Below are 19109 nucleotides of genomic sequence, written 5' to 3'. Positions count from 1 at the left end.
ATAGTTAACAAGTGTCACCTATTCTTAAGTGTTACCAAACTGACTTACTTGGAATAGTTCACCCAAAAATTACCACATAATTTACTTAAGTCATGATGTAATCTGCATTCATAGCATAAGCTCAGGAGATAATAGAAAAGTGAGGATAGAGCAATGTTAAACAAACAAAATAAATTAAAAGTCAAAAAAATAACTTAACTTAAGTCAACTCTTGCCATTGCTTGAAGTCAGCTTTTTTTTTTAATTTTAAAAAAAGAAATAATTTTGTTACAAAAACCCATTGATCTGCTTTAGAAGACGTGTTAACCCCCCAGAGGCATATAGGTTAGTTTTACGACGGATATATATGATTTATGGAACTTAAATAATGGCCGCTATCTATGAGCATTTCTAAGCTTGGAAGAGTCAGGATACATTTAAAAAAAAAAACTGTATTCGTCTGAAATAAGAAAGTCATATACACCTAGGATGGATGGGGGGTGAGTAAATTGTAGGGTAATTTTTTTTGGAGGGTTGGGGGGTGAACTATTCCTCTTAAAGCAATAATTCACCCAATTCATTTCAAACACGCAAGACTTCATTCATTTTCAGACCATGAATTAAGATATTTCTGACAAAATCAGAGAGCTCTCTGTAAGGGGGCATCCATCATTTTGTGAAGCTATGAGAATATTTTTGTACTCAAAGAAAACTCTTTACTCAACAATTCTTCTCCTCTGTTTCACCCTGGTGCCATTTTGGAGACTATCACAATACATGTGAGTGCTTTTCTCCTGAACATAAAGAAGGTGCAGCACATGATTTTTTGACATCAGCAGCACCAGTTACATGTGTTGTTTACATGCTGGAAAACATGTACATGCTTCATAATTGTTGAACAAAGTAATTTTTTTAAATTATGGGTGAACTGCTGATGTCTCTGTGCCTTGATCGTAGTAGGACCCCTGCTGTCTATGGAGAATCAGAAAACTCTCAGATATGATTAAAAATATCTTAATTTGTGTTCTGAAGATGAACAGGAGTCTTACAGGTTTGGAACGACATGAGAGCGAGTAAATAATAACAGAATTTATTTTTGGGTAAACTATCCCTTTAAAGGACCTGATTTCCTGTTTTTCATCAAGTGTAACTGCCAGTGAACGTTTTAGATCAGTGTTATTCTGTGTGGTTTTATTTTCTGTTTTCTGAATCGTGAGGCAAATGGGGTAACGGAGTAAACTTCTCAAAAGTGCACATTATACAGGTTCTACCTGTTTCAGTATGTAACATTTTGTATAGTAACATTACACTTTTATTCTCCCTTTTCCTCCTTTTTAATGACATTTTAGTTTGAGAACATTGGTCAAGTCATTGACCGTCTTCAAGCGCTCCGGTCTATCCACAAAGAACTTCAAGAAAACCAAACTAGGTTAGACAAAGAAAAAGAGAGCACAAAGCTGGAACTGATACAGTACCTAAATAAACAGCGAACTCTTCTCCTGCACTGTAACAACCAACTGCATCTGCAACAGACCCAGCTAGACAGCATACGCTTAGAAGCATACAAATGGGTAAACACACACACACACAGTTTACAGGCCTATGTCGTCTGTACAGTTCTGTCTACCTCAATTACGGACTATTTATGTACTCTACAGGAATTAAAATTGAAGCATTTCCATTCCACTGCAGCAAAAGAGACCCTCTTATTTGCTCAGCTAAAGGCCACAATCCGTAACATTTATCAGATGATCACACATTACAGGAAAGTCTCTGTGGACACTGAAGACACCTTCAAGCAGTTGGAAATGGTGAATAATGCCAAAGTACTTCTGGTAACCTCGAATGATTATTTGATTTGTTAAACTAAAATGAGCTACAGTAATGTTCTAAAAAGTCATCCCACAGCAATGTGTGGTACAGCTTACTTTTATTTTTTTCTTACTGTTTCGGTGAAATACTCATGCTTTCCTGTTTTCCCTCTAGATTCAGAAATATTTTCAGCTCATGAGAGCTATAGATGATGAACTGAAGTTCAACATAATGGCAAGACCGAATCAAACTGAAGAGAATGACAGCAGAGATTAAGACCCAATCTCTGAAGATGTATATCCACTGAAAATGGATAGATGTGCCTAAGCTATATAAAAATCATCATCTGGCCACCCTTGAGGATTGTACAGGATTGTGCACTGGAATATTGCCCACGGGCATGGAGATTAAAAGGATATTTCATTAAAAGGGTTTCGTCTTTAATAGTCAGTGAAATCTTATTATTGGATTGAGATATGTGAAATATCAAAGCATCATTTTATCATTTCTTTCTCCATGTACTGTGTGAGCAGCAGTTTTCAGGTTCAGGCTGCAGCCAGTGTTCCTATAAGCTGAAATACACTACACAACTTTCTAAATCTGATTTAAAAACGCAAGACATTACGTTTGCAAATAAAGACAAAAGATCGGCTCACAATATAAAATGTGTGATATTTCCTCCTACTGAATGGGATCTGTGCCAGTTATACGATATTCAATGTTTTGTGAAATCTGTCAGCTCTGACTGGCTAAAATTTTCAGCTTTGTTCATTTTTAGCAGCTAACATCGACTCCCTTAGACTGAAAAATCAGAGGAATGTGAACGCTCACAGTGTTTTTCCCCATTTTATTTATCCAATAATCTAAATAATGTTGTTAATCTTGCACTATGTCTTGCTTTCTTTTATTTGCCTTTCTTCCCCTTTCCTTTCTTCGCTTTCTTGGGCTTTGCATTGGCCTTGATGGCCTTGCGTACACAAAAGCCTCTCCAGTGGGCCTGAATGACAGCGGCAGCTTGGCTCTGTATCTCTCTTTCTCTTTCCTGTTGTTCCCTCTGCTTCTGAGCCTCCCGTCGCTCCTTCATAATCTGGGAGTACTCCAGGTCCAGAATTGCAGAATGTTCCTCCAGCTCTCTCAGCTCTGCCATGTCTGCTTCATACATGCGTGTCATTTCCTCCAATTCTGTCTAGTCACAAATACAGGCATGCAAAATCAGACATTTATATATATTTTAATCAATTCTTTAATTAAGTGACAATTGAGAAGTAATTTTAATGTTCTGATCACACACATTCAACAATTCTTTCAAATTTGCTAGCTAATTTTTTTGTGTTGATGTGTTTTTTATTAGAACATGAAGATGGGGTGTTAAATTAATTTTTTTCTCAGATGGGAAAGCTTTTATACTAGTCTTCAGTCCTCATGTGATCTTTCATAAATCATCATTCTAATATAATATAAAATAATTTGGTGCTTGGAAAATGTTTTCTTATATTTTGTAGAAACTCATTTGTGTGTTTTTTTTTTTTTTTTCAAAGAACAGCATTTGATTATTTATGTCACTTTAGTTGAGTTCTGATTAAAAATATTTCTGATTAAAAATAGACCAGAAATATTTGATTGTTATCTGCAAATACGTCTGAAAATGAAACTGCATTACCATTAGTAAATGTCAGATTAATGTCTACCTGTTTCTCTCCAATTTCAGTATCATATTTCTGGATCCAGTTCTCAATCTCTGTTTCCTCCTTGTATTTTTTCTGCAAATCAAAACCAGAAGCATGTACAACAAAATATCTATGCACTGTATTTTAATGAATGATACTTAAATGTGCAAAAAATAAACCTTTCGCAGCGCCAGTTCACTCTCTCTGTCCTCAGCAGTCACATTATTGAGCTGAGCTCTCAGTTGACTGGCCTCTTGCTGCAAACGAGCTCTCTTCCCCTCTGAAGTTTTTGTGTCTGACTGGCTCTGTTTTTCAGCATCCTGTTGAATTCGGACGATGAAGTCCTCCAAACCTTTTTCCATCTGATGTAGCGAGCTTCTCAGCTGGTGTGCTTTGTTATTCAGCGTGGAGATCTAAATAGGAGTAAGTGTCAGGGAAAGCATAGAGAGAATGTGGCAATGAAGAAGTTTGAAGAACTCATTCATTCTGTCAACTTTCTGCTTCTTATCATGCTGCTGACCTCTGTATCCTTGTCTTTTATTGCACTGGCAACCTGTTTTTCCAGCGAGTCTATCAGCTCCTGGTTAGAAGAGTGACGTAGACTGACTTCAAGCATCATCTCTCTGCGTTCTCTCTCCTCTGCAGGTGTAGTGAGAAGCCTCTCCAAAACAATCTCTCTCAACTCACACAGGCCAACTTTCAGTGCCAGAGACTCCATCTCTTGCCCTGGGTTTGATTTTATGCCTTTTAGCACCTCCCTTGTGGACGGAGTTGCCCTTAATAGCCGCATAATGTTGCGAAAGGAATCCTCAATTGCTTTCGCCAATTTGGTTAATTGTTCTTCACTTTGCTTCAAGCTTGCATCAAGCACCATAGCTTGGTACATTTCCCCAAGCCTCTGCTGCTCTTTCAGGGCATAGACCACCTCTTCTCCGAGACTCTGGGAAAGTGCTTCTGGAGAGCTCAGCATAGTGGGCAGAAGAGAGACAATCTCCATCTGATGAATGCACTCATCTATTACCCCAAATATAAGCTTTGCTTCCAGAGATGAGAGTGTCTTCTTGGAAGGGTTTATGGTCTTTAAGTAGTCTGCTTTAGTTTTGTTTGCAAGGGTGGCTGAATCTGATAGTATGTCTTCAAGAGGGACAGTGTCTGTTTTTGAGCCCATCATTAGAGGTTTCTATAATTTTAAGAGAGAAATTATTCAGGCATCAAATGAAAATGTTTTGAAAGAAATTCAATACAGAAAGGAGTCAATATATAAGAGACTTATTTTAATACATAAAATGCAATTCATACAAAAAGTTCTATGTCATTTTGACATTTTAAATATATTTGACAAATTTTAAAAAGAAGATTTTTTTATGGAATGAATGCATTAAACCAGTGTGATTACATATGTTTTAAACTAGATTTTTAAAAATATTTCTTGATTTTATCGTATCAGCCATTTCTATTTATATTATTACACTGCAGACAAAGAAACACTTAGTGCTTAAATGTCTAAACAACTTAAAAACAATACCGCACAAGAGTATAAACATTTTGCTCTCCCTGGACAAGTAGTACATTACCGTCTTATTATTCTTGTTTGTAGAAATCTGTATGCGTGTAAACACAAACTCTGATGTTATGTATACCAGTTGCTGTGACAACCGGTGGCATGACATTCTGATCCCAGTGACTTCCTATTTCCTACTACAAATAAAAAAAATCTCGTGATTTACTTATATGTGTATATAGATATATTTTCACTGTCTGTACTTCATAAAACTCATGTTATCATTGAATGTCTTAATATGTTTGGAATGAGATATAAACTCCGTGGCTTTTATTATGACACTTCAGCTGTTTCATCTCTGCGCCAAAAGCGACTGTCGTAAAAAGACGTAACGTCAAACCTTCCCGCTTGACGGCGGTGGTTCTTTTATTTATAATGTTACAAACTCGATTAAATCGTATTATTCTGCCTTCGAAAGTTGCATTCTTATTTTATTAGTTAGAAATACGTAATATGCTTTGCGCGTGCGTCGGTATTTTAATATCAGGTGAAGATAATGATGTAAACAGACAGGCTCTGTTACGGTTTTAATTATGATTCGTTTAATTTACACCGTCAAAGTTGATTTAAAACGCATTTTAGCATAAACTCGCTCAGTTCAGCGCCCGGGGACAATAAAGCGGCCCCAGTAACTCGTGTCGCGTATTCAGTGTTAAAGTTTCTCTGCGGCACCGAAAGGTCAGTTTATTGACCAAACAGACTCGGTGTCCCCTAAAACTGCGGTCCTCTCATCGCGGGATGGCGGAGGGGGACGACGACGTGCCGCTGATTTTGACCTGGGACGAAACGAGCAGCGGGCTGCTGGAGGAAGATGAGAGTGAGTATACTGTGTTCATGTTACTCCGCATTCAACTGAGGCTTATGATGTCGGGTCACCTGCAGTTACCTGAGCTTCACTGCTGGCAGAGCAGGAGTGCGTGCAGGCCAGTGCACGTCTTAAAAGGCATTTATTAGGCATTGCTGTCTTCCACAGATCTTTTATGCATTCTTTGTGCAGCAGAACACCCTTTATGATGTCTGTCAGTGACTTTCTCTCTCCCGAGCCTGAGCTGTAAGAGACTGTAGGAATTCAAACTTTTTGTTGCGCAAGGCCCCAAATATATAGATGCCATGGCGAAGAACCTGCATATTTTTTAAGAACGACGTTATCAAAGCAACGTTCTGTTTCGCGAGATTACAAATAGTTTATACGTATTTAAACATTACAGAATTATTTGCCATTTCTAGCGTTTGGGGTTATGTTGATCACATTGCAGAGATGTTACAGGTCCTGGTCGACATGAAACCTGATCTTTAATCCTAATTTTCCCTGACACGAATCATGTGACAGCGGGAAGGCAAGATGGCCCTTTATGTAGTGTGAGTTCCGAGCACGGACTCTAGAGGGCTCCGCGGTCAAGCCTTCTTTTCGTTATTGTTGACCACTTTGTTGACATTGCTAATGCTCCGGGAGATGATTTGTAGGCTTTCCGCACAGGCGGAATTGATAGTTTTCGTAGAGCAGTGCTGTTTCTCCCTGCTTTATAAAAGCTTTTGTAATGTTGAAAATGGAGAAAAATGTGGAAGTGGATCTAATACAGAGGGATTGTTGAGAGTGAGTTTAATTTGATCGGTGTGTGTTATAATGAACAGTGAAGTCAGTGCTGGAGTTTTTGAAGTTAATAATGCTAAGCTGTCGTCAGTGGCTGATCATGTCATTGAGGGTGCTACGTTTAACCATGATGTCAACAAATGAAGTATCTTTGATTACGTTTGATGGTACATTACAATTCCACCTACAACAAACTGTAAAAGAGAACCTACTTTATGTAGAAAAAGTAAATTGGATGTATTGTTGAAGTGGCTACTGCATTCACAAATATCAGGGACGATTAAATGAAATGAAATATTCAAGTAAATTAAGTTGGCCATATACATCTACAGTGTTTGCAAATGTAACATAACGGCTATGTGAGGCATATGTCTTTCTGAAAAACAGATTGATTGAATACAGTTTATAGTGCAATTTGGCTTCTGTTTTCAGTCAAATTAAAGGTTGTTTTGTGCCTGCTCAAAAAAAAAAAGAGACTTAATTTTGCTTGCTCTGACCAACATCAGCCCCTAGCAGCAAACTATACAGCTGTGTAAATGCAGTTTTGTTTAAATACATTTATGGCATCTCTGAACAGCATAAAAGTGTCAACGCGGGCAAATGTGTGTTTTTTTATAGACGGAACTTCAGAGATACGTTTGTTGTATTGGTGTAAGTGGTTTAAAATCACTGAGGAAATGCTGCACCCTAGTGCTATTGTGTGGTATTGTTTTTTGCTTAAAATGTTACCAACCGTCATATGACTCAACAACCAATAAACTATTTCTGTCAGGTCAGTTTTGGGGGTAAAACACTATGTAGTACTGTCACTTTAAGTGAAGTTCCCCAACCCCGATGGTCATGTGTTTAAGTGTCCAATACTGTAGCATACCAGCCTTTGTCACACACGCACGCACACACGGACACAGTTAAAATGCTGTGTCAGCCTTATGGCAGATACAGCGCTGTTTGTGGCCCCCGTCCACTCCTATCCTGCACCCACGCAGTCTGTGGCCTTGTGTTAAAACTGTTTCGTTGTGATGAGAGCTGGACCTTTTAATATTTTGGAGCATCTGAGTGTAAACTGCGGCACTCTTTTTGGGCTTTGGCGTGTTTGTTTAATTAGACAAGAAGATTCTTCATTGGAGGAAAAAAAAGGATGTAGGAACACGGTCTGTCATTTTGGTCTCTTAATTTAAAAAAAAAAAGAAGCTGATGTGAATATCAGATGCCTTCGCTTCCTCATTCTGCCTCAAGCTGCTGTCACAAAAAGTTGTTTTGTTGTCATGGTGAAGATTGTTTGGACATTTTCAAAGCTGTGCTTTTAGAAACAACCAGGACCCATCTCTGATCATTAGTGTGTTTTTTCTTAATTTCTGGATTTGACGTGGAACTGGACTTGAACAGAAACCTGATATCAGTGCTGTCTATGTCTCTCTTGCTCTGCCAGGAACCTATTGATTAGACAGAGCAAAGACAACACTGTTGTTGTCATGTGCATATTCAATGAGAGCTGTTTACAGACAGTAAGTCAATGAACCGCAATGAAGTAACTCATTCAATCAGTTTGTGTTTGGGCAAACTAAAAGATCTTAGCTGTTTGGCATTAAATTAGTGTGCCATTCAATTACCAGACTGTAACCTGACAGATCATTTAAAAGGGAGTCATATTAATTGCCTGGAAGAAAAAAATGATTTGAAACTTTTTAGTTCCCTAACGAAGCTATCGGGTTTGTTTAGCAGTGGCATCCGACTCAAAGGCTAGCTGTGTTGAGCTTGAAGAAAGAAAGGTACTAAAATGGATCCGATATAGAGGATATAACACGGGAAACAGAAGATGATGTGGACGAAGGGATGCTATGACCAAGAGACTGATGGGGATAACTGGAAATGGGACTGGTGTCAGAGGAAGCAGCTCAGAGGATCTATAGGAAGTTCTCATTGCGCTTTGAACTGATGTTTGAGAAAATCCACTGGACAATCTGTTACACTGTGATCACTGAATCTTCAGCAGTGTTTCCTGCTCAAACATCCTCTGAAAGAGAGAGATAGAGGAAAAGTCCAGGGTGCAATACTTATGGAACTATTTGGGATTTAGCGATGAAATGTTTGGAATAATGAGTGCAGTGTTTTGGGAAGCAGCGTTGAGTTAGCCTGGAGTGCATTTCAATTTATTCACCTTTTTATTCACATTTTTACATTATTGTCTTCATTATTTGATTCTTTGAACCATTTTTTTAATGTTAGTGTCACTAAAAGCATTTTTAACTTGTCACTTTAATCTGTGAAGTTGTCTAATCAACCTTTTTTTAGTAGCTTATTTGAGCATACAAAAGACATTTTGTGTCATTTATTTTGATACTTTTATATTAGAAACGCATTATACCAAATTTTTTTTGTCTTTCTTAACAAATGGTACAATGGAATGATTGTGTGTGAAGTTGCAGAGAGAGAGATGTAGTTTCTTAAAGAGAAGCTTTGGTCTGATTTGACAGTTTAAAAAAAATAAATAATTTTTTTTGTAAAACTTTTGAGGAATCGTGAACATCAGCACAGGATTCCGTTCCGCTTTCGGACCGCTGGCCACAGCAGCTGCAGCTGGCACAATGAAACTTGCATGTGCGAGTGCATTGTTGATCATTTACCCTTGCAGTGCTAAAAACTGCTTGACCAGTGACATGCTCTCTGTCTGACTACTGGGACTTGGGGCCGATCACAGGGGCTGCCATGGAAATCAGTAGTACACATGACAACATGACTGTGCTGACACATGATCGGCCAGTTCAAACGTCCTCGTTCTGCCAGCAGTTAGCATCTATTGGTATGTTATTTAAGAGTGGTATATTCAACTTATATACTCAACTTGCTCAAGTACTGCTCTATCTGAACACAGATTCTTAATTTATATTGTGAAATCATCATTTAATATTTTTTTTCATCTCTACACAGATGGGGCAGGAAATTATGATGTTGTGAATAATGTTGTCATTCCGACCCCAGGAGCACCAGACCCCAGGGCCCAGAATTCTTTGAGGCAGAGTTGGGAAATGAACTACCAGGAAGCAGCAATATACCTGCAGGTCACCTTTTGAACCTCCACACGCTCAGTGAAGCAGTAAAATATATGCAGACTCAGGGCTAATAATCATTCTCCCTTGCCGGTTTGTCTGTGTTTGTCTTCAGGAGGGAGAGAATAACGACAAGTTTTTCACTCATCCGCGAAATGCCCATGCGCTCAGTGCCTACCTGTTTGCTCACAATCACCTTTTCTATGTGATGGAGCTGCTGACTGCGGTGTTACTCATGCTTCTGTCTCTCTCAGAGGCCCCTGCCGTCCCCTTTCTCCGCTTGGACGTCTATGTATGTGACTTCTGTTTCATTATGTGTATAAACTGCCATTCAAAATTGTAGTTTTAAAAAAAGAAAGAAAGAAAGAAAGCATTACATTATTTAAATGTAAGTAAAATAAGAGCAATGACAGTAAATACTTTTACATTGGTACAAAAAAGTATATTTTAAATACATTTATATTTATCCAAGAAATTTACAAAAATAGACACGTATACATATAGTAAAATATAGATCATATGACACTGAAGACTGAAGTATCTTTGCCATCACAGAAATAATTTAAATTATATAAAAATAGTAAACAGTTATTTGAAATTGTAATAAACTGTCAAAATGTTACTGTTTTCATGGCGGGTATACGATACTTATTATACGATACTGATGATGTGTGTGTATGTTAGTGAGCCTGAGCGTACATCGCTTACATTTATATGAACAAGAGTATATACTTGTACAAACACTCTTAAGGTGTGAATTTTTGTTGCTGTCAGGTTCATGCGACACTGGAGTTATTAGCATTAGCAATGGTGGCCTTTGAGTTGTGCATGAAGCTCCGATGGCTTGGCTTTCACACCTTTATTCGACATAAGAGGACCATGGTAAAGGTGTGTAGATTTTTGTAATACGCTGCCTCAACAATGGTTACTTTTTTCTTTGTCTCAGCTGAAGAATGCTGTTATCCTTTGTGCGTTTCAGACATGTGTCCTGTTTATCCAATTCACCGAGGCGATTGTGGTCTTAGTCCGGCAGACATCTCACCTGCGAGTAACAAGAGCCCTGCGGCCAATCTTTCTGGTAGACTGCCGTTACTGTGGAGCCGTTCGCAGGCATGCTACCTCCAAATTCATGTTAAAATAAATTGTATTGAGTTGTAAAATAATTACCTCTACTATTTTACTCTTATTCATTATATTATTGTTTAATTAAATGTTTTGAGATCATATACATGCAACAAGCCTCTTGATGCCTTGTTACAGTAATTTTGCACAAAACTAAGTACTAAAAGTCCATGCAACAATGGGTAGGTAATTGTAATCATGTCCTTGACTTGATACAATATGATTTTTTTAACGCTGTATCTGTTTCTGTCCTCCCTCAGAAACCTGAGACAGATATTTCAGTCTCTTCCTCCCTTCATTGATATTCTTCTGCTGCTGCTTTTCTTCATGGTCATCTTCGCCATCCTAGGATTCTGTTTGTTCTCAGCCAACACAGCCGACCCCGTTAGTAATTCGACTGCACACTCAACTTTGTTTTTCCGCACCCTTGTGTTCTCTCTCACGTGCACAATCTTTTTTTTTTCTCTCCACAGTATTTTAGCACACTGGAGAACAGCATTGTGAGTCTGTTTGTCCTTCTGACCACTGCAAAGTAAGTATGTACCCTTGCTGTGCTGCACACATCCTACTTAAGATTGCATGACTCTGAACCTCAGAGGGATTGTTTCTTGTCTTCTTCTAACAGCAGAAGTAACCAGAATGTTATCTGTAGAAACCCATCTCTGATACTCTATTATTGTTATTATTATTGATATTCTTAAGTAAAGAACCCCAGGTCTGACTGTCCCTGTTAAAAAAGTAATAAAATTCACTTTGAATGTCTGCTAAATGATTAATAAAGAAGTAACCTTTAGTAGATTCACACATCTTTCTTCTTCACCAGTTTTCCAGATGTGATGATGCCAGCGTACTCGAAGAATCGTTGGTCTTGCATTTTCTTCATTGTGTATCTGTCCATCGAGCTCTATTTCATCATGAATCTGGTCAGTATTGAATGACAATGAATCTGTTTTCATTTGAAAGTATTTATAGTGCATTAAAGTTTCTTTGAGTTTGCTCTTGATTTTTCCTTCACAGCTCCTGGCAGTAGTTTTTGACACCTTTAATGGAGTCGAGAAGATGAAATTCAAGTCTCTTCTTCTACACAAGCGATCCGCCATAGAGCATGCCTTCCAACTGCTGGTTAGTCGGCAGGTGAGCTTTACAGATCACACTGAAACCTTGTGCATTTTCTAGATGAATGTGAGTGTGAAAAATCTACATGTATTTAGAGGCCAGATGGAGTGTGTTTAAAACAGTTCGATGGACTGATGCGATTCTATCGTCCACGAATGACAGCACGGGATCGCTTCCTCACTTTCAAAGCCCTCAACCATTCAGGAGCGACCATGCTGAGGTAGTGCATGCTCTCGTATGTGCTCACTTTCTTTCGATTATTTTAGCAGATGAGTTCTTAAGGTGTGCTTGTGTTTCAGTCTCCAGGACTTTTATAAGTTTTATGAAGTGATTGGACTGAAATGGAAGGTCAGATTTCACACACTGTCACATGATTATACTCCCTGCGTGTTTGTTAAACCCTCTTGAGCCACAACATCTGGTGTGTGTGTTGCAGGCTCGACGGAGTGGGGAGCACTGGTTTGATGAGCTTCCTCATACTGCTTTCCTCATCTTCAAAGGTCTTTATATTTGTCGTGTTGGTTCGTTTTGCATTAGTGACAGAATTGAAAAATTAAATGATCTGCTCATTCTTTTTTTTAACAGGAATCAATTTACTTGTGAAATCCAAAGCTTTCCAATATGCAATGTGTAAGTTTAAATCTATAAATAATTTCTTGTATTAACCCATTAGACATTAACATGCAATACCTGATCAATAAAATATGCTTGTAACACATTAGCTTGTAATAGAAAAACTTTATCAAATTTGTCTGATATTCTTTCTGTAGTCTTATTATTTGGTATTATAATGTGCTGTAAATTACCATAATAATTTGAAAACATTAACTGTTAACACATTGACAATAAAGAACTGTTTTTTATATATTAGAATATATTTTAACACATAATTTATTTTCAGCATTCAAAACCCCAGTCTTCAGAAATTATTCTAATATGCAGATTGTTTTTTGCAATACAGCATTTGGTCAGTTTTGATCAATTCAGTGCTGGTGTACTCTGGTGTATTGCATTTAAAGTATATTTATGTCCACTATTTTTCATTGTTACAGATCTGGTAGTAGCAATAAATGGTATCTGGATCCTAGTGGAGACAAACATGTTAAATGGTAAGATCTTCTTGAGTAATGGAACAGTAGGGCATGCGCTGCAGCTGTGTTGCAGTTCCAGATAATTAGTTGAATTCACCATTCAGAAACGCGTGTAAACACAGGAAACAGAGAAATAGCTGTTTTCTCTGTGTGAACCAAATTGAATTTGGCTCTCAAGCAGCTCTTCTCTTCTCGCAGATGGCGTCTCGTGGACTCATGCTGTCCCGTGGAGTTACATTATTTTCCTCACAAGTAGGTGGAAGTTGTTTAAAATTAAATCACTAGTAAATATGAATGTTTCAGTTAGCGTGGGTTTTATTTAAATTGTAAACATTTTTTTTCCTTCACCTCCTGCTGATGTGTCTATGGAATGAAGTTTATGGAATTGAGGTCTTGTTAAAAATCACAGGCCTTGGTCCTTTGACATATTTCAGCTCAGGGTGGAACCTGTAGGTACACACACAAACATTCATACAAATAAACACATGCAAACACATACAGACTGCGTCACCCCTGAGTATGTGTTTCTATTTCCAGCTTTGATTTCTCAGTAACTGTCTTTGCCTTTCTGGGATTAATTGCTCTGGCCTTTGACATGGAGCCCTTCTACTTCATCGTGGTGCTGAGACCTTTTCAGCTCCTCCGGTATGTATTTGTGTGTTTTTTGATGGATATTGGTAGGCATTGTTTGCATTTAGTTGTTGTCATTTATTTTAATCCTTTTTCTTTTTTTCTAAATGATTTGGAAGTATGAGAATACTATATTATTCTGATAGATAAAATGTATAAAAAAAAATTAAAACCTGTAAATAAACAGAAATGTTTTAGATGTAATTAATTTATTATATTTAATATTTAAGTAATATATTTACGTGCACTATATATTTTACATTTAATATATAATTTAATTATTAATTTAGAAATGCACTTAACAGAAGCATTTTCACCAGAGGTCAGATTTTTTTCCCCACTGTAGATGAAGTCTGCTATGTAATATTTTTTTTAAATCTGTGTTAATATTTTAACTTAAATCATTAGATATATTTTTTTCATCAGTCATAGCTATAGATAGAAACAGAAATGTTCCTTTTTAACAGTCTCATAAATCTTTCATTTCTTGTCAAGGTTGTTTAAAATTAAACAGCGCTATCGGAACGTTTTGGACACAATGTTTGAACTCTTCCCGCGTATGGCCAGGTACGGAAATAATAATAATAATTCATTTCAGCTTATTACTCCTAAATGAAAGTGCTTCTCTCAAAACCCTCTCTCTGTCTCTGTAGTCTAGGTCTGACTCTGATTATCTTCTATTATTCTTTTGCCATCGTTGGAATGGAGTTTTTTGCTGATGTTGTTTATCCAAACTGTTGCAAGTAAGTTCCTTTTAAAAAATGTTTCTTGGTTTAAAATCAATACAGACTGAATTTCACTATAAACCTTAACACTTTATAAATGTAACATTATCTACTGTCATTTACTCACCCTTCATGCTCCCTCACCCTCATGAACACATGTTCTTCTGTGCAAAACAAAAGGAGCAATTTTGAAGAAACTCGGTGATCAAAAAATAGCTTCCCCGTAAATAATAGTCTTTTGGTATGTGTGTTTGTCTCTGAAAGCACTAGCACTGTTGCTGACTCATATCGCCAGATAAATGTGACCATTGGCAACCGAACATTTCTAGAGGAGGGATATTACTATCTCAATAACTTCAATAACATCCTAAGCAGCTTTGGTAATGTTCACACACACTGCATATACATACTCTTCTCATGTCAGTATATATGCTTCGTAACTTTTCCCTGCCATTTTTCAGTGACTCTTTTTGAGCTAACGGTGGTGAACAACTGGTACATCACTATGGTGAGTGTAAATACAAAAACACATTCGCATCAGCTCAGCCAGTAAGTCATAATATCAGAAGTTTCCTCAGTAAAATGTTTGTAATTGTTTTGGTTAGCATGAGGCTGTGATGCCCCCTGCTGGTTAATGCAAATAAATGTGTCTCTGTAGTAATGCTGAAGTCTCTAAATGTAAACCTATGGGTCCTACTTTGTGAACTAGTCAGTACACGAGCCTCTGCCTGTCATTAGTTATTGATGCCTTTGATTCCCGTTTTCACAGGAAGGTGTGACATCACAAACTACTCACTGGAGTCGCCTTTATTTCATGACCTTTTACATTGTTACCATGGTAAGGGTTTATATACGTTTGTTGTGTGTGTGTTAAATGAATCTAAATCAATTAGAACATTTCTCTAATTTGAACAAAACAAAACAAGTAAAAAAATATTGTTGCCTTGTTGAAGAATAACTACAAACTACTACCTGGGAATTATTTTAAAAACTAAAATTAAACTGAAGTCTTCTAAAAGCATGTAAGTAAATTAAAAAATTAAAGCTAAAATTTAAAATAAAACTAATTCATAATTTTAATAGAAGTTGTAATAGCATATTAATAATACAAAAAAGGGGAAAAATATAACATTTTTAGTTTTTGATGTAAATTATGTGTTATTTACATAGGTGTAAATTTTATTTCAGTGAAAAACAGTCATTTCCTTTTTTTTTTTTTTTTTTTTTTTTTTTTTTTACAGTTTTTTTTGTTATGTTTAAATAATTGAATGGTCCACTGCTGTTGTCAGCTACGCATTTATATGTGTGCTATAAATGTAATTTAGTGATCTTGATGTTTTCTCACCGCTCTGTTTTATTTTGAGTGTAAATGCCTCTGTGTGATGCAGGTTGTGATGACAATAATCGTGGCCTTCATACTAGATGCCTTTGTCTTCAGGATGAACTACAGTCGGAAGAACAGAGAGCCGCTTGATGACCCAGAAGGTTTAGAGTCCCGTTCGTCTGATGACATGTTTAATAACACCGATATGACTGAGATATCTAATGAAAAAATGTGTGTGTTATAGATGAAAAGGGGATTGTCTTTGAGACAGAGGTGTCTCAGACTGAAGCTCTGCAGACTCTGGACTTGTATAAACACACACTAGGCGTCACCAACCTAAGCTCACTGCAGGACATGTGTGTGGCTCTGGAGCGGAGCGGTGTAAGTACATGCGTACATGAACACAGTCCGTATTCACAGCGTCTAATTTGATTTCTCTTAGCGCTGTCAAAACGATTAATTGCATTCAAAATCATAGTTTTTGTTTACAAAATAAATGTACACAGTACACATACATGTAATATGTTTATATAAAGACACACACATTCAGCATATATTTTTATCTCGTATAGCATATATTTACATGTATATATTTATAATCATATAAATTATATATAATATATAATTTGTAAATGTAACATTTTTATTAAATGCCTGTATAATATATATATATATATATATATATATATATATATATATATATATATATATATATGTACATATGTGTGTGTGTGTGTGTGTGTGTATATGTGTATATATGTATATGTATGTATATGTGTGTGTGTGTGTGTGTATATATATATATATATATATATATATATATGTGTATATGTATATGTGTGTGTATGTATATGTAACACACACACATAATATACACAGCACACATACATATATGATGTAAACAGCTTTTATTCTGGATGCGATTAATTGTTTGACAGCAATAGTTTCTTTGTTAGATTGATAAAACTGTAATAGATCATTTTGTCTTTGCTCACAGCACTCCTCATTAGTATTTGTGGGTCGAAGGTCACGGACCAAGAGTGACCTCAGCATGAAGATGTACGAAGAGGAGATTCAGGTAGGATAGAAACAGAGTTATTATAGGATTATTAAAAATAAAAAATTACATATACATACATAAATACTCAAACAAAAAATGCCACAAAATAAAACCTACAGCAGTATTATTTTGTTATTTAAATAACACTGGCTAGGAATATGCTCTCTTTCTCTGTAATAGTAGAACCACACACCTGAATGAAAATGAATGTAAAGTTGTTTTCATGAAAAGTAATGTGTGAATTTTTAAATAAAGCATTCACAAACGGCTCCCTTATTGGATCAGTAAATTAAATCATGAAAGTCTGAAATGGTAATATATCACACAGCTGTTTATACAAGGATGTGCCCAAGTGGAAACTTGGAAAGTTTAGCAAAAGAAAAATAAATGCTACCTAAAGTTATTTCAATGCTATCATGTTCTGTTTGGAAAAGTTATAGTGTGATATGTTTGGCTCCAAATTCCCTCCATTTTAATACAAGTATTTCCAGATAGGCGGCGGTATGTTTGTGTAAAGAGATTGTTTCTTTTTGTCTGCAGGAATGGTACGAGGAATATTCCAGAACAAACCTCCAGCCTGATGAGACATTCCACAGAGAACTGGACAGCCCTGAAGCCAGTGCCACAAACAGCATTAATTAACTCGCACACTCTGAATTCTGCATCAGCGTTAACTAACACACTCACTCATACCTCCGAGGGACCTTACAACCGTCTTCCTCCCATCGATGGAAAGCACAGGTGTTCCCCGTGACCTCTACATACTCCCTCCATCCACATGGAGACCCACAGAACTCACTTAAAGCCTTATTCCCCAAAAAACCTTAAGGTTCCGTGGCCAATCAGGGAAGCTTGCAGACCAATCATGTGACATGCACTAGGTCCGGGAACCTTCTTCTTCCATGAAATGCACCTCATGACATTTGCCTTGTGGTGGGTGACCCTTAATGATTCAGACTCTCTCGTGGATTTGACAAATGGAGAACGGCGACTGAATGTTTCTGTGGGAGATGAATCAGAACCGAATGTGAGGATTTTAGCACTAAGTGACTCTTTCTCAACAGTCTGAGGTATTGCTTAACCAACAGATAAAAGATTATAGTAATAAACTAATGCTGTTTTTAAACAAAAGCTGCTTTTTGCTGGAAACTTTGGACCTATAGAGAGGCTTATTTTTTCGTTGTATATAAATATATACATGCAGATTAAATGTATGTCAGATGCAGTTGAGAGGCAAGTATTTAAAATCAGTTTTAATACAGTACATCCACAGATTTACTCAATATAGGCCAATTTCCCAAGCACAGGTTCATTTTGGACTATAGTATTAGAAATCCAGCCTGGGACCTTTCAGTTCATTTAAACGTTTGTCACGTATGAAAAGTTCTTATTTCCTCTGTTTGGAGTTTGTAGAGCTTATAGTATTTTGACAGACCAGTTCTGGTAAGTCCTGTCAGAATCTCAAATTTTACTCCACAGACAGTCTGAGCCGTTCAGCTTTCCAGAGTAAACGCAGATCTGTCTCCAAACCGAAAGTGATACCATTTAGCCTTGCTTAAAGCTTTAGCACTGTACATTAAAACTGTCTATTTATATTGAGTTAAACATTTATCCTTTTCGCTGCACCATTTTATAATTTATTAGTCATTTTCTTTCTTAACAGGGTGAATGCACGCAAATGCTCATATATTGTTTACTCTCATGTCTGTCTAACCTGGAGGTAATCGTGGATGTCAGTGATTTCATTCCAGTCTCTAGTTTAATTGCACTGTAGGATGTGCAACCTTGATGCTCCAAACACAAGGGAACATGATGCATATGTGACATGAAACCACACCAGCTCCTCTAATACTGTAGGTTTACTTGTGTCTCAGTTCTCTGTTCTTATTCCTTTCTAAATGTATAATAACAGGTCTAGTAAACAATACATTTTATTGAAACTTCAGTGGATTTTGTTCATTAATAGTCTTTTTATATATAGTTTGTTAGCTTGTCTTTGTTCTACTGTCACCTTACTGTCAAGATAGATTGAATTTATTGCCTTTAATATTGATTTATTGGTTTTATTATTTAGTTTTACTTTACTCCAAATTAAATAACGGTCCGATTTTTGCTAAATCGGTTAAAGGGTATGGTCACGTTCTTGAGAATTTCTTCAAATCTATCTCCACAAGTATTGGCAAGTTTTCCATGGATTTCCAACGGAATATGGCTAATTTAATATCGTTGCCGTTGCTCTTTTAGTTTTTATTGATTAGGAATCCCCTGGAAGAAGGTTTTGAATCCTCAAACCACCAGTATTGTCCACTTATTAGGCTGGTTTGTTTAGCAGACTTGGCAACCCTGTTCTCCCTATCTGATTTCGCAACAGGTTCGAGTTGGTC

The 19109-nt window shown here is 36.8% G+C and overlaps 3 protein-coding genes across 8 annotated transcripts in view; 2 read left to right on the top strand and 1 right to left on the bottom strand.

Annotated features, from left to right (window-relative positions):
* The window catches only part of cfap73 (cilia and flagella associated protein 73), a 3537-nt gene extending 1317 nt beyond the window's left edge, over positions 1–2220 (top strand). For both annotated transcript variants that reach the window (XM_043238874.1, XM_043238875.1), the window contains exons 5-7: positions 1329–1550; positions 1638–1790; positions 1966–2220. In XM_043238874.1, the coding sequence (XP_043094809.1) occupies positions 1329–1550; positions 1638–1790; positions 1966–2067 (477 nt within the window). In that variant the 3' untranslated portion in view covers positions 2068–2220. The remainder of the gene's footprint in view (positions 1–1328; positions 1551–1637; positions 1791–1965) is intronic.
* A 137-nt stretch (positions 2221–2357) lies between these two features.
* On the bottom strand, positions 2358–5232 carry iqcd (IQ motif containing D). Its single transcript, XM_043238870.1, has 5 exons — positions 5033–5232; positions 3979–4638; positions 3638–3871; positions 3480–3551; positions 2358–2977 (listed from the first exon to the last, which is right to left on the bottom strand). The coding sequence occupies exons 1-5, from the start codon at positions 5126–5128 to the stop codon at positions 2696–2698; spliced, it is 1344 nt and encodes a 447-aa protein (XP_043094805.1). The 5' UTR covers positions 5129–5232; the 3' UTR covers positions 2358–2695.
* Positions 5233–5362: 130 nt separating this feature from the next.
* tpcn1 (two pore segment channel 1) lies at positions 5363–18670 on the top strand. Of its 5 annotated transcripts, XM_043238865.1 has the most exons (27): positions 6457–6613; positions 9125–9410; positions 9539–9669; positions 9773–9949; positions 10432–10545; positions 10637–10767; positions 11040–11163; positions 11253–11311; positions 11603–11702; positions 11797–11913; positions 11991–12115; positions 12195–12243; positions 12332–12395; positions 12481–12525; positions 12948–13004; positions 13185–13238; positions 13363–13435; positions 13524–13631; positions 14112–14183; positions 14270–14359; positions 14606–14721; positions 14803–14849; positions 15111–15179; positions 15730–15826; positions 15910–16046; positions 16663–16743; positions 17266–18670. In XM_043238865.1, exons 2-27 carry the CDS (start codon positions 9317–9319, stop codon positions 17365–17367), a joined length of 2433 nt encoding a protein of 810 aa, XP_043094800.1. In that variant the 5' UTR covers positions 6457–6613; positions 9125–9316; the 3' UTR covers positions 17368–18670. The 5 variants fall into 5 exon arrangements, with proteins under 5 accessions (XP_043094803.1, XP_043094801.1, XP_043094800.1 ...); XM_043238868.1 differs by lacking the exons at positions 6457–6613; positions 9125–9410 and adding an exon at positions 5363–5836 and having other exon boundaries at positions 9590–9669; XM_043238866.1 differs by lacking the exons at positions 6457–6613; positions 9125–9410 and adding an exon at positions 5363–5836.
* The last annotated feature ends 439 nt before the right edge of the window (positions 18671–19109 follow it).

This window comes from Puntigrus tetrazona, chromosome 5 (genome assembly GCF_018831695.1).
Source record: "Puntigrus tetrazona isolate hp1 chromosome 5, ASM1883169v1, whole genome shotgun sequence".
Taxonomy (NCBI): domain Eukaryota; kingdom Metazoa; phylum Chordata; class Actinopteri; order Cypriniformes; family Cyprinidae; genus Puntigrus; species Puntigrus tetrazona.
The sequence above is the reverse complement of the archived record's forward strand: the minus strand, read 5'-3'. Positions and strand labels throughout refer to the sequence as shown.